The sequence below is a fragment of the Hyaena hyaena genome, unplaced genomic scaffold (assembly GCF_003009895.1).
Source record: "Hyaena hyaena isolate Hyena2069 unplaced genomic scaffold, ASM300989v1 scaffold_598, whole genome shotgun sequence".
Classification (NCBI taxonomy): Eukaryota; Metazoa; Chordata; class Mammalia; order Carnivora; family Hyaenidae; genus Hyaena; species Hyaena hyaena.
The window spans coordinates 235,032-249,876 of NW_024081233.1; the positions used below are offsets into that span (position 1 = coordinate 235,032).

A 14,845-nucleotide genomic window follows, 5' to 3' on the forward strand; every position below is an offset into this window, starting at 1 on the left:
AGTTCCATTGTAAAGAATGATTATTATATCATTATACAGAATATAGTGGCCAAACTTCAGTCTTTGAAATAAAATGTAAAAAAAAAATGACATTTGAGCTTGCTGATATCACTACTGTTATTTATAAAAGGTAGAGTATTATACATATAGTGAAAATTTTTCACTATAAACATAAGCAGAGGATCTAATTTAATACTATTATTGATATTAGGGCTGGTACTTAGAGAAAAGAACTATATAGAAGAATTATATAGAAGTAACTACACTTTCAATATTCTCATGCCATATAGTCCTTCTTTTTTGAAAGTTTATTTACTACTGAGAGAGAAAGAAAGAGAGAGAGAGAAAAAGAGAGAGGGAGCGCATGCACAAGTAGGGGATGGGTACAGGGAGAGGGAGAGAAAATCCCTAGCAGGCTCCATGCTGTCTGCACGAACCGTGAGATCATGACTTGAGCAGAAATCCAGAACTGGATGCTTAACTGACGGAAGCACCCAGGTGCCCCCAGTCCTTAATTAATAAAAAACATCTGGGTTAGATGTTTACTATTGTGGTATCCCTGCCACCCTCCATCCTGCCTCTATCTAGTCTGCATCTCGGGAGCAGGAGCTCTAAAAACAACATTCCTCAAACTCTCTTGCAGTAGGGGTTCTGGATGTGATTTTGGTTCAGCCAGTTAAATGCACTTAATTGGCCCACAGGTCAAGTCTGACCCACTGTCTGCTTTTGTAAGTAAAATTTTACTACAACACAGCCACATTCATCTGTTAACCTATTACCTGCGGTTGCTGCTGCGCTACTAAAGTGAAGTCGAGTAGCTTCAGAATCTGTATGGCCTAAAACATTAACCATCTGGCCCTTTACAGAAAAAGTTTGCTGATCCTGATTTGCCGTGTCACTGCCAGCAGCAGGGATGGTGGTAGAAGCAGACACGCTGAACTTGAGACTAAAAGTCCAGTGGCGGCGCCTTGACTTCTGTTTCTTCTGTCCTTTCCAATGATATTGTAAGGACCCAATTCCCCACAGTAAATCCCTTTCTGCTTGAATACCTATAGGAGTTTCTGTTGCAACTAATGACTGATACTCCTTTCCTCTGCCTTTTTACATGAAAACAAGTATTGTGGAATAACTCTTTTAGGAGGACACACAACATGCCTGACTTTCATTCACGTTGGCTCTTAGGAATTGGTAATTACCTACACTGAGTTCAACAGTGGCCAGACTGGCTTGAAAGTTGAAGTGGAAGCTAGGTCTAAAATAACTTCAGAACAAGTCATTTTTGAGATTGTATGGATTTTTTCCCCAGGGAACATACAGAAAAATCTGTAACATTTATTATTTGAATGAAGAAATAATGGTATCAACCTTGACATCTATATGATGAGTTTCTGCTGGACACAACAGTTTTTGCCTTCCATTTCTTGACTGACCAAACATCCAGTAGCCCATGAATATCTTCTCTGGCAGAGGCAACCTGTCAAGGATGATTTGAAAAGTAAACATTTCTTGTTTCCAAGTCATAGAAAAAACCTGAGCCTTCTATTACACAAGTAAATTTGAAGAATGTTTTACTTAGAAGTGAATTATATTTTATTTTATTAAAAGACAGTCTATAATATAACATTTGGAATATATTTTAAGAAGATTTCTCTTTTGCCATTGGCAATCACAGGGATGGAGCTAGAGAGCATAATGCTGATCGAAATAAGTCAGTCAGAGAAAGACAGATAGCATATGATTTCACTCAGGTGGAATTTAAGAAACAAAACAAACAAGCAAAGGGAAAAAGCAGAGAGAGAGAGAGAGAAATCAAGGAACGGATTCTTAATTATAAAGAACAAACTGATGGTTACCAGAGGGGAGGTGGACGGGGGATGGGCTAAATAGGTGATGGGGATTAAGGAGTACACTTGTCATGATGAGCACAGGGTGATGTATGGAAATGCTGAATCACTATTTTGTGCACCTGAAATTAGTATAACAACAGTTAACTAACTAGAATTAAAATAAAAACTTAAAAAGATTTCACATTTCTGAAACTCAGAAGGTAAGGTCCTATTTGATTTTTATCTTGATGACAAACATAATTAAGGCTTATATATTTTTTTCCTTGAATTGGTAAAATACTTAGCAATTTAACATCTTACTTCATAGGAGAGTATAGCAAGGATTTAAAGAAATGAAGCAATGCATCCATATTTTTAGTCTATTTTTTTAAGTTTATTTATTTATTTATTTTGAGAGCGAAAGATAATATGCAACCAGGGGAAGGGTAGAGAGAGAGAGACCAAAAGAGAAACAGGATCCCAAGCAGGTTCCACACTGTCAGAGCAGAGCCTAATGCAGGGCTTGAACTCAATGAACCAGGAGATCATGACCTGAGCTGAATCAAGAGTCAGACGCTTAACTGACTGAGCCACCCAGGCGCCTCTGGGCTATTCTTTTAAATCTGGAATCAAATAACAAACAGCAAACTACCAATAACATATGTGTAAGTTGTACAGGGTAAGTTCCATAGAGTAGATTAGCTCTTTAACTTATTTTTCTCCTACTTTGAATTGAAGTATAATATACATACAGAATATTCACATAAATGTGTCACTTAGCCCCGAACATATCTGTGTACCCAGGTTGTTACCTCCACCAAGGAAGTTACTGACTTGACTTTAATGGAATTGTTCTGTGTTTAGATTCCTTTTTATTTAAAGTGACTTTTAAATAAAGTAATTTGTCAAAATATGGCAATGCTAAACTATAAAATCATAGACAAATTTTTGAGAATAAAGCCTTTGCAATTTAATCATACCATCTTTTCTTCAAACGTTTAAAAAAAGAACCATTAATCTGTCATTTAATTTATTATAAATTTCTTATACTATGGTAAGGAATAAGGGAAAAAATGACCCACGGTTAAAAAGTTGTTTAAAAATAATGTATGTATGGCTATAAACTGAAATGCATGCTCAGAATGAGTTTGATAATTATTAAAAGAGTATAGATTTATATTTAGAAATTATTTTATTTTCAGTAAAATACACAATATTTCCATATGCATAATAAGACCATGTAAGGCTCAGATAGTGTTTGATAAAATAAAAGAACCAACCATTCTGATGGAATATGCTTTTTATCCCTTTGAAAAACTAATGTTTGGGGTGTCTGGGTGGCTCAGTCGGTTGGGCAGCCGACTTCAGCTCAGGTCATGATCTCATGATGTGTGGGTTTGAGCCTTGCGTCGGGCTCTGTGCTGACAGCCAGCTCAGAGCCTGAAGGCTGTTTCAGGTTCTGTGTCTCCCTCTCTCTCTGACCCTCCTCTGCTCATGCTGCCTCTCTCTCTTCTCAGAAATAAATAAAACATTAAAAAAATTTTTTTAAAAGAAATACTAATGTTTAACACACACACAAAATATATTTAAAAGACATTTACAGTGAAATTCTTCAAATTTATATGACATAAATTTCTCAACAGGACGTATGTGCTTATTTATCTATCATCTCAAATAAAATTTAAGTGCCTGGATAATTATCCCGATTGGTCACCCACTTCCCCTTTTTTACTAGAAATGAGGTAAGAGGGGCACTGAGTCATGGGATTTACAGTTACTGTGTTCCTCTATTTTATTTAAAAAAAATTATGTTTATTTATTTTTTGAGAGAGAGAGTGAGAGGGCAAGCTAGAGAGGGGCAGAAGAAAAGAGAGAGAGAAATCCCAAGCAGGCTCCGTACCGTCAACAGAGCCCAGCATGAGGCTTGAACTCAAAAACTGAGATCATGACCTGAGCCAAAACCAAGAGTCAAATGCTTAACCGACTGAGCCACTCTGTGGCTTCTGTGTTCTCTCTTTAAAATGTAATAAAAACAAATTTCTATGTCAAAGGGGCAGCTCTCGAAAACATCTAGAGAGAGACTAGAATCTCTCTCTTCTTGTTTAGGTAACAAACAGTACTCTTCCCTGGCTTTTGGCAGTTCACTAAAGGAGAATTAGATTTTCAAATAGAGAAGGAGAAAACAAAAGAAAGTCACACCTAATTTCTCTCTGGCCTAGAAGACTTCGTGTAACAAAATGCAGGAGACCTGGGTTCTAGTTTGAGTTTTTTTTTTTTTTTTTTTTTTTTATTAAACAGCTCTACAAACTTGGGAAGGGAGAAGTCAGCTAACTGCTCTGAGTGCTAATTTCTTCCTCTATGAAATGAAGGGGGTGATCTGCAAGGTTCCTTACAACTTGAGGAGTCTCAGATGATCGCTGGAGTGAGTAGAGGGAAGCCTCCGTGCTAGATTCAATAGTCTTGAATGACCTTGGTACTCTGAAGTGAAAAGTAATCAGAATGAAAATACCTATACCTACCAATAGACTCAGTGCCCTCATAGACAGGTATGCTTTATTAAATCTTATAAAGAGAGGCTCTAAATACATCCCCAAATTAGCTCTTTGAAGACAACAGAAACAGTTACACATCTTGAAATCTAATTAGAAGTGGACAATTGATTTAAAAAATGATGCTTAGTTGACAGGTTGCTACCTACCCTAAAACATGGATCTAAAATAGCCTTTATCATCTCATAAAAATACAGATGCTTAAAAAACACTTCGTCCATTTGAGAAAAAGTAACTTCATTCAACTTCTAGTCTTTATGGACAATTTCTGGGATACTCATGAAATCTGGTTTGAACTTACAAACTCATTCTAAATAATACAGAAATTATAGGCTGCCTATTTCCATCTAAAGATAGCACTAACTGTTTGGTTGGCAGGGAAAGAGAAGGCCCTTCAGGTACCCCATGTAGAAACTATTCTGGAACCACATAACAAGATTGCAAATGGTAGTAGTGGCTATAACGGAAAGACACATGTGGGGTGTTCTGGAGCTGTACAACAAACTGACTCCATCCTGCTCCTTGGTAACATGAAGTGTTGTTCTAAGACTTTTCCTGTGGGCTCCAGACTGGCCACTGAGGTAAACCAAAAGCCCCTCATTTATTTTTCATGACGAAGTCCTCACAGTAAGCTGTGGAAAAACCTGACTATTACTAACTCCTTCCCCTTCAATAAGTTAGTAGCCAGGGGAAAGGGGAAGCATTTGTATTTGGGTGTATGAGCAAGCTTTGAAATTAGAAACATAATCAACGTTAATTTGGACCTAACTCTAAATGAATAACTAGTTAGCAAAAGGCCCTATATTTCATTACTGAAATCTGTCATCCAACTCTAACCACACTGATTTGACAGAAATAACAATGATATTTTCCATGATTTTAAGATCCTGACACTTGTATTATTTAGCTGGGTTAAAGTCTTAGCTGGAATGATGTCTGGATTTGATTTGAAGAGGGAGGAGGATGAACTTAAGGCCTATAAATAGCATTACTTTTTATCTTCAATGTCATTCATGAATTTATGTTTTTTAAAACAAAGAAGTATTTCAATTCATATGTTGTGATGTTTCTTAATCCCTTGTGGAAGTATTAAAAACGGTCTGGAAGTAAAACTTTTAACTAAAAGGAAGGTGAATACCAAAATTATGACTCAGATCAAATTACACCACTTGGGCAAGTTGCAGAAAGAAAAAAAATTTTTTTTCTAAGCATGCATACAATTCATAACATGATGCATATGGACACCAAAGCCGAGTAATACAGTCTGAATGACATGCAAGCGATTTGTCTAAGATTGTTTCCATAAAGAGGTGAGCTGGGGTTTTGAAGAGTATGTTCTGGCAAATTTCTCCCTTCTCTGAACATTTGCCAATACTATTTCTGGAGTCGGAAAGAAACACATGAAAAAGATTTGGATCTTTCTAGGGGCATTATGCAATTAAAAGTTGTTGATGTATCTATTATCAACAATTCCTAAAATAACTCCTTACCACAAGAACTACTAATTTTCACGGGAAAAGTAGAAACTCTCAGGGTAGTTCTGCCAATTCTCAAAACTTCATCAATTACTACCATCTTGGAAAAGAAAAAGAACTCTGATTTTAGCAGTCCTCACTCACTCCTCATGTTTTAAATCTAACCTCTGGTAAAAATTAGGTTCGATTGTCCAGTTGAGTTCATTGAAGTCTTTCATAGAATAACCCTGACAAATATTTCCATGTTTGGCTCTTATGCCTTCCTCTTATTCTCCAGCCAACTTAGGCCTTAGCCACCTTGAACTGCTCCTTGCTCTTGAACATGCTATGCATTTTCCTGCTTCCATGAGGCCATTACCTCTGCCCAGAATTCCTCTCTCTTACTTCCTCTTTGATGAAATCCTTCTCATTCTTAAGGCCCAATTCAAACATCACTTCCCATTGCATCTCCTGCCCATATTTCTTTCTGGGCAGAATGAATCTCTTGTTCTTCTAGGTTTTCATGGAAATTTGCACACTTGGAATTCTTAGATACTCTTAAGATACAATTTTGTAGAAATTTGCAATTTTCAAGTTTAAGGCCTGATAGAGAATAAAGTTTTAGAGGGCAAGGTCAGAAGTGAGTCTCATGCAAATATTTATATTTACTAAAATAAACAGTTTCAGCATACTTAAAAAGAGAAAATAGAAAAGACCCTCAAAACGCTTTAAATTAGTGAAAATGGCTAAAATGATTCCAAGTTACCCTCCCTTGTCTGCCAGAAACTTCTGAATCTCCTTCCCCTATAATCTCTCATGTCACTGGTAAATTAATTTTGTTTCACTGCAAGTGATGTGCACACAACAAATATTTGTATGCTTTTCCTTTCTTTGTGTGGCTCTGCGTCAGACATGATGGCTTTCACGTTATAACATAGAGGTATGCACCTCTACCACCCAGGTCCCACTGAGGCCACAGAAATAACTAATTTGGATGCATGAGATGGAAGAAGATTTGGGGACCCCCACTATTACTGGCTGATAATTCTCACATATGCTCCCCAAGATCCAGAATGACCCTGTGCTGTCTTAGAGCTGGTGCCTCACATCCCTCTGAGCTAAAGCCAATACTGCCAGCTTGCTCCACAGCCCTCTGGCTTTCCTCCTTCTCACAGAAGTTGCCTGAGGACAGTTTTGGGGCCTGGCTTTCCTTTCTCTCCTCTTTCAAGATATTTTACTGCAAAAACTTCTGCCATCTGCTTTACCAACCACATCTGAGTATTTTCTAACCTTAAGTTCTTTCCTTTTCTAATTATCCACATCAAGAATGATCACTGGGGTTGAGTCTTTCTCAGTTGGAAACTCCCCCCACCCCGTCGCACCATACACCAGAAACCTCTGTTATTTCAGACAAAAATGACTTGCAGGATGAGATAACCCTACTGTGAATATAGCAATTTGAATAGAACATTGCATAGCAAGGTTGGTAGTTTCCATATTTTCTCCCAAGACTGTGAATTCATAGAGGGTAAGGCTTACATCTTACTTGAATCCTTGATTCCCGGGCACTCAGAACCCATCAGTTCTGTCACTGAAACTCTTGCTCATGGGCCTCCTTTCCTTCCCACTGCCACCAGCAGGGCTTCCCTGACTGTCACTCAGATTACTGCAGTTGTTCCCTGACGAGCCTTCCCGACACCAGCTTCACTGCCTTTCAAACCAAAAGAAATCTTTCTAGATTATGAATTTGACCATAATACTCTCAGGCTCAAAATTCTTCTGGGATTCGTTTGGATTCTTCTCTCCCTTTTAAGCCTCATCACAGGGCATGCTCTTAACCCTTTGTTTTAGTCATCAAACTACTTGCAGTTTCCAAAATGCACCATGGCCTCTTAAAAGTATCTCTGCTTGCAATGTTTTCTTCTCCTTTATTTGCCCAGAGAAGGCCTAATAATCCCTTAAGCACTCAGCCTGGTTATCCTCCTTGAGTTTCCCCCAAGGGCAGAAGGCAGCAAGCCTACCTACCTCTCTGATTCTCTCTAACGTGGCTCTAACACAAGTCACTCTTTACTTGAGTGCTTCCCCGATTCAACTGTGACCTCCTTGAAGGAAGATGTAAAGCCTTCACCTTTCTATTTCTGACCCCCTACCTAGTGTTTACCACATAAATGCTCACCAGAATTTAACACTTTATCATTTTTATTTTATTTAAATAAGAAAACAAGATGAAAAATTCCAGTGCCCAGATAGTTGGTGGACACTTAAAAAATAAAAAACAGAAAATAAAAACATGTTAGAATATTTTTTTTCTGTCTACTCTCATTTTCTTTTCTTTTTTTTTTTTATAAATAGTTTATTGTCAAATTAGTTTCCACATAACACTCAGTGCTCATCCCCAAAGTGCCCTCCTCCATGCCCATCCCCCCCTCCCCCCCACATCCATCAGTCCTCAGAAAAACATGTTAGAATATTAAAAGAGTACAGAAAGTAGGGCTTCCTTTCTCTACTCCAGGGCCTCTCTCAAAGGCTACTACTATCAACAGCTACCATTGTATCTTTAAATTGTTTAAAATGTGAGCCTATTTAAGAAGTTTAATAAAAATATTGGCTAATATGGAACTAAGCCTTATGAATTTAAAGCTACTTTATTTTGCCTGAAAAATAAAATTAAAAAAAATTTTTAAGCATTTGAAAGCGGAGAGAGAACACAGATGTCAATAGGATATCAGAAGAGTAAAGAATCCAGTAGAGTTTCTTCATCAGCTATGAGATTTTTTTTTTAATAATTTTTTAAACTTTATTTATTTATTCTGAGAGAGACAGGAGAGAGCATGAGCTGGAGAGGAGCAGAGTGAGATGGAGAGAGAATCCCAAGAAGGCTCTGCAGGGTCAGTATACAGCCTGATATGGGGCTTGAACTCATGAAACTGTGAGATGGTGACCTGAGCCTAAGCCCAAATTAAGGGTTGGATGCTTAACTGACTGAGCCACCCAGATGCCTCAACTATGAGACACTTTTTAAGTGTAGTCATGTATCACACTTTTAGAATGGCAGTCTGTCTGGCAATAGCATTTTTATATATCTGAAAAGGATAATGATATTCAAACATATATATAAAGACAGAAAGTGCTGATATCAATGTCTTTATTCTCTATGAGAATATCTTACATGCTTTATGAATCTGTTCATTAATCTTAAAATAAATGAATAAGTAAGCCTAAAATCTCAAGGAACAAAAAGAATGGAGAAAGAGTGGGGTTGGGTGAGGAGTGTCATACATGCTCAAATCTAATTCATACAGATATACACTTGACCCTTGAATAACACAGGTTTGAAATGTATGGGTGTGACATACATGCAAATATTTTTCAATAAATACAGTAAGTACAGTGCTGTAAATGTATTTTCTCTTCCTTATGATTTTCTTAAGAACATTTTTTTCTCTAGCTTACTTTACTTTAAGAATACAGTAATACACATAGCACACAAAATATGTGTTAATCAACTGTTTATGTTACTGGTAAGTCTTCTGGTCAACAGTAGGCTGTTAGTAGTCAAGTTTTGGGGGGAGTAAAAGTTATATGTGGATTGTTGGTGCAACGAATCCCCATATTGTTCAAGGGTCAACTGCATTTCTTTTCAATACACTTGGAAATAAATTCTTTTAAAAAGAACCTCCCTTCAGGCCATGTGTAGCAACATGGATGGACCTTGAGGGTGTTATGCTGAGCGAAATAAGTCAGGCAGAGAAGGACAAATATCATATGTTTGCACGTATAGGAGGATTAGGAGGAACTTGACGGAGGAACAAGGGGGAGAAGAAGGGGGGAAATGGTGGGGGAAAGGGAGAGAGGCAAACCATGAGAGACTCTTGAATGCTGACAAAAACTGAGGACTGATGGACGTGGGGGGGAGGGGGTATGGGCATGGAGGAGGACACTTGTGGGGATGAGCACTGAGTGTTATGTGGAAACTAATTTGACAACAAACTATTTGTAAAAAAAAACAAAAAATAAAAAAAAAATAAAATAAAAATAAAAAGAACCTCCCTTCAGGGAAATGTCTCTTTTATTAAGAAAAAAACAAAAAATCAGGGAATTCTGGGTGGCTCAGTTGGTTGAGTGTCTGACTTCGGCTCAGGTCATGATCTCATGGTTCATGGGTTCAAGCCCCGCATCGGGCTCTGTGCTGATAGCTCAGAGCCTGGAGCCTGCATTGGATTCTATGTCTCCCTCTCTCTCTGCCCCTCCCTCGCTCACTCCCTCTCTCTCTTTCTCTCCTTCAAAGTAAACATTAAAAAAAATTACCTATAATTTGCATATAAATCTGCTTATTTTAGTCTTTATGTTACAGCTTTACCCTTGATTAACTTTTTTTTAAATGTTTCCCCAGCATGTTAGATTTATAAATTACTCTGAAACACACTTTTAAATTTAGAAGAACTAATGCGCTAGCTGTATGTTTACTCTCAAATAAACGAAACTTCAGAATTAAAAGCCCATTTTAGGGAAAAATAAGAAAACTTTGCTTTGAATTTTATTTTCTATCTCTACTATAGTAGATAATTAATATGCCTTTGGCCAGATGTTTGGACCTAATTACATGTGTATCACCCCCCCCCCCAAGACATTTGAAATTCAAAAGATCAGATTAGTTTTTTTAAGAGCTCAGATTTTTAGGGGCGCCTGGGTGGCTCAGTCTAGGTTAAGCGTCCGACTTTCGTTTAGGTCATGATCTCACGGTTCATGGGTTCGAGCCCCGCGTCAGGCTCTGTGCTCACAGCTAGCTTAGAGCCTGGAGCCTGTTTCAGAGTCTGTATCTCCCTCTCTCTCTGACCCTCCCCTGCTCATGCTCTCTCTTTCTCTCTCTCAGAAATAAATAAAACATTAAAAAATTAAAAAAAAAAAAGAGCTCAGATTTTAACCCAAATCTTATCTCTGCTTACATTTCTCCCAGTATGCCTCCTTATCCAGCTGTGTTTGCCTCCTCTTCGGTCTATCCTACCTCGTGTATTAGAAATGTCAAAGGGACAGTAAAAATGAATCTCAGGAAGGACCAGTGGGAAGAGGCCAATGTAGTGTGGGAGTCTGGGGGGCCAATTCTGATATCAGTACTAAGAACGGGGACTATATTATAGATCAGGAAGAAGAGATGCATTATGGCATGCCCAAGCTAGGTAAAATAACCACCTAGTAAGACTCAGTCTAAAAGTAGTGGGTTTAGCAAAGGAGATAAGTCACATTCACCTCATAATATGACACTGGGCCTTTTAAGAACAGCCAGAGCCCTAGGAGATCGGTACCATCACTGCACTCTTTAGGAGAACAAAGAGGGAAGAGACAGCATCTCTTCTAGGAAGTCACTAAAGATCACTAATTGGACATCACCAAACAGCCAAAGCATATTCTGATTTTAGCCGAGGAAGAAGGTGCTGTAGAAGACTGTACAAACAGTGGTCTGGTGTCATCTCTGTCCACGTGAAAACTTCCTTCTTTTACAATGTCTGCCATACATCTCTTTCAGTTATATACTTGGGTGGCCAATTATTTGTCCATCCCCATCTTGAATGTGAATGTGAACACCCTATTCCAGGCTCAGTGGAATTTTGGTTCTAACCAAGAAACACTATGATTGGATTATAGAAAAAGAAAATTAAGAGGCTATAGCAAGAATTTTTCATTCAGGGCAAAAGGATATTAACAATAAGTAAGACATTTTGTCTTTGTTAGGAACAGAAACCCACTGTGGAGCTTCTTTACTGGCATAGTATATACGTCAGAGGTGGGCAGGAGCTGGGGCGGCTTGAAGAGCTGGTTTAGCAAAAGGTCCAGAGAAGTATGAGCTGTAGCAAAACATCTAGTGAATCAGTACGAGGTTTAGGTCTAGAAAAGTCAAAGCAAATCATAAGACTGCATGGGGACAACTTTAAGTCTTCAGAGATCTGTGGGATTACTATTAACAGTGGGTTACTCTAGGGAGAAAAAAGAAAACGTTAGCATCACTCCTTTCTTATTTGTTCTTGTTTTTGCAAGAAGATTAAGATTATATTAAAATACAAAGGATGTTAGAATAGGAAGGAATCTTATTAATAAGGTTAACCTTATTAACTTTATGAAAGGGACCTTATAGTCTAGCCTCACCAGGACAGTCTTATTTTACATTTCTTTTTACAGAGTTATTATTAACAGCACCCCCTTCCATTGTTAAACATGTACTAATTAGATAAGTTATATGATTATGCTGTCTATAACAAAATGCCCTCATTTTACCAAGAGGCTAAAACTCTGTTTCTCTATCACTGACCAAGCACACAGGTTGAATATGTAACTGCTGAACTCGCAGGCCATTTCTTCGTCACTTTACCATGCTACTCTATCAAAGTACAGGATGGACTATTCAGTAGAAACAGAGGTGTGGAGGCTGTGGATTTCACTTAGAGGGCCACAAAATGACACTACTTTAGAGCTGCCTGAGTCATTGCAATTTACCAACACGGAAACAATGCTGTGACTGTGGTCTACTGTTATCTCCACCCCAAGGAAAAATCCACTCATCCTCCACATCTATGCGTCTACTGTTAGCCACAGGCAGTGGGTGGACAGCTAGCTGTTTCCATCCCCATCTCAGGCAGGAGTGTGACCATCTCATTTCTAGGCTCAATATACTGTTTCCACTCACAAGTACTAGAGTTGGAATTACCTTGCCATGAAGAATTTTTTCAGTTTAGAAGTGAGAACTGAAATGCATAAGTTAAATCATTTTATCTGTCTTCCTTAGAAGACATTTCCTATTGATTGATCTTACCAACTGATGTGTATTTTAATTTTTATTTCAAGTTGTGCAAGCATACAAGAGATGTTGTTTTTATTTTATTTTATTTTTATTTAAATATTTTTATTTTATTTCTAGGAGAGAGAGAGAGACAGCGTGAGCAGGGGAGGGTCAGAGAGAGAGGGAGTCACAGACTGAAACAGGCTCCAGGCTCTGAGCTGGCAGTCAGCACAGAGCCTGATGCGGGGCTCGAAACCACAAACCGTGAGATCATGACCTAAGCGAAAGTCAGATGCTTAACTGACTAAGCCACCCAGGCGCCCCGAGATGTTGTTTTTAAATCATAAGCCTGGTTTCCATGAAGCCAGAACTCTATAGAAATCTGTTAGCAGTAATAAAACCCATCTTATTTCCAATAGAAAATATATAGTTTATAAAAAGGAAGTGCAACACATGAGCTCTTACAGAGGTTTGTATATTAAAGATAATTTCCTGAACTCTCTAATATAGAAGGTATGCTATTAAATTAGCAAACTAGCTTCAAAATGCCTACAAACACTGCTAACCAATCAGTAAAACAGTAGTTTAGAGAAAATTGTTGGTTTTGGCCACTGACACTATATCACTCTTTTCAAAAAAAAATTTACTCATTCATTAATAGTATAAACCAATTCACTGATAATTTCAAACAAAACTGCATCTTGTGGTTTTACCATAGAAGGGAAATATTTGTTTCTCTTTAAAAATCCTTGAAGAAACTGTTAAAGCTTTAACCATTTATCTTCATTGGCATATATTCTGACAAGTTTTTGTAATAACTTCAAAGAATAAATAAACAAGGACGATATAAAAACTTAGGATATATACGTATATATGTGTGGTATCTAGCTGGGCTAATCATCAGTATATATTTAACAATTTTTTTCTAAGGAGGGTAGAGAGTGCCTCCTATGTGAGATCAAATTTAAATAATAATTTAAAAGTAATTATTGTCCCTTGAGAATTATGGTTATTGACTATTTTTTTATAGACAAAGGTGGCATTAAATGCATTATCAGTTAAGTGATACACATCTAAAACTGTTTTCTAGTGAATTTTCACTGACTTAATTACTAGTAAACTACATCAACTGTCTGGCAAACAACGTATCTGCAAGATTCTCTACTAAGGTTGAGAATGTAGCCCATAATTACAAAATAAAAGGCAACTGGCCTACATGAAAGAAACCCACTTGTTTTTACTACCTCTTTCATCCATTGAGCTGAAATAAAGTAACCAATATTCTCATAATCATAAGTTAATATGATTATAAATTTAGAAAACCATCATAACAGAAAAATATATGGGGACACAAGTAAGAGCATCTTAACTAAATACATATCATCCCTTTAAGTAGTTTCCATGTTTGTGCAATGATTTTGCACTAGATTAGGAAATAATGAGAGTCGTGGTAATTCAACAAAAGGACAGAGACTTTTAAAGAAACAAATATTTCCCTTTATTTGATTACATTACATCTACTCATAGGACATTCACAGTAATTGAAATTCTCAATTTACAGTCCTATAAATAATGCTATTTAACTGAAATCCAGCCAGCAAATAGCAACACGTATTTTAAAAGCTCACTCATGGAATTTCCACACCAGGTCAGTTTAGCAGCATGTAACAGGAGATTCAGAATGATCACCATTTAAGAATCAGAACAGTAACCCTCAAGAGTATTACATCAATAATTAGTTTGCCTTACTCCTTCGCCAGATGCACATTGGTCGGTTTTGCTCCAATAGGTATCCCGTATTTGTGCAAAGTGTTAATCAAAATCTCCCTCATGTCATTGTTGTAGGAATCAAAGTCAAACACATTTCTAACCACACTGGAGAGACCTTCAGTGGGAAATTTCTGTATTAAAAAAAAAAAAATTCCCTTATTACACATGTGATAAAATATGCAGTATTATAAAAATTTGTAGAACTGATAGGGAACAATAATGATCAAATAAACTTTAGCAGGTATTTACTAGCCTGGTCAGATAATAAGATAGGAGGTAATAGATACATTTTATTTTTAATGTTTGCTCTTAATATTTTTCTTTTCAAATAAATATTAGAATTTGAGGGGGAACAGTTCCTTCTCTCAAATGTTAAATCAGTGCTCAGATCATGGTCAGTGACTTCCACTGCTTTCCGAAATCTCTGGCCTTTAAAATTAGTAGATTGACTGAATTAAAAAGAAAAAATGCTAT

The 14,845-nt window shown here is 37.2% G+C and overlaps 1 protein-coding gene across 4 annotated transcripts in view; it reads right to left on the reverse strand.

The window, feature by feature from the left end:
• VWA8 (von Willebrand factor A domain containing 8) overlaps positions 1-14,845 on the reverse strand; it is a 349,620-nt gene that overhangs the window by 133,044 nt on the left and 201,731 nt on the right. For all 4 annotated transcript variants that reach the window (XR_005532644.1, XM_039257082.1, XM_039257083.1 and 1 more), the window contains exons 26-27: positions 14,351-14,502; positions 1,366-1,474 (exon numbers count right to left, since the gene is read on the reverse strand). Coding sequence is in view for 3 of the 4 variants with exons in the window: in XM_039257082.1 (XP_039113013.1) it covers positions 1,366-1,474; positions 14,351-14,502 (261 nt within the window). In the remaining variant the exon portion in view is untranslated. The remainder of the gene's footprint in view (positions 1-1,365; positions 1,475-14,350; positions 14,503-14,845) is intronic.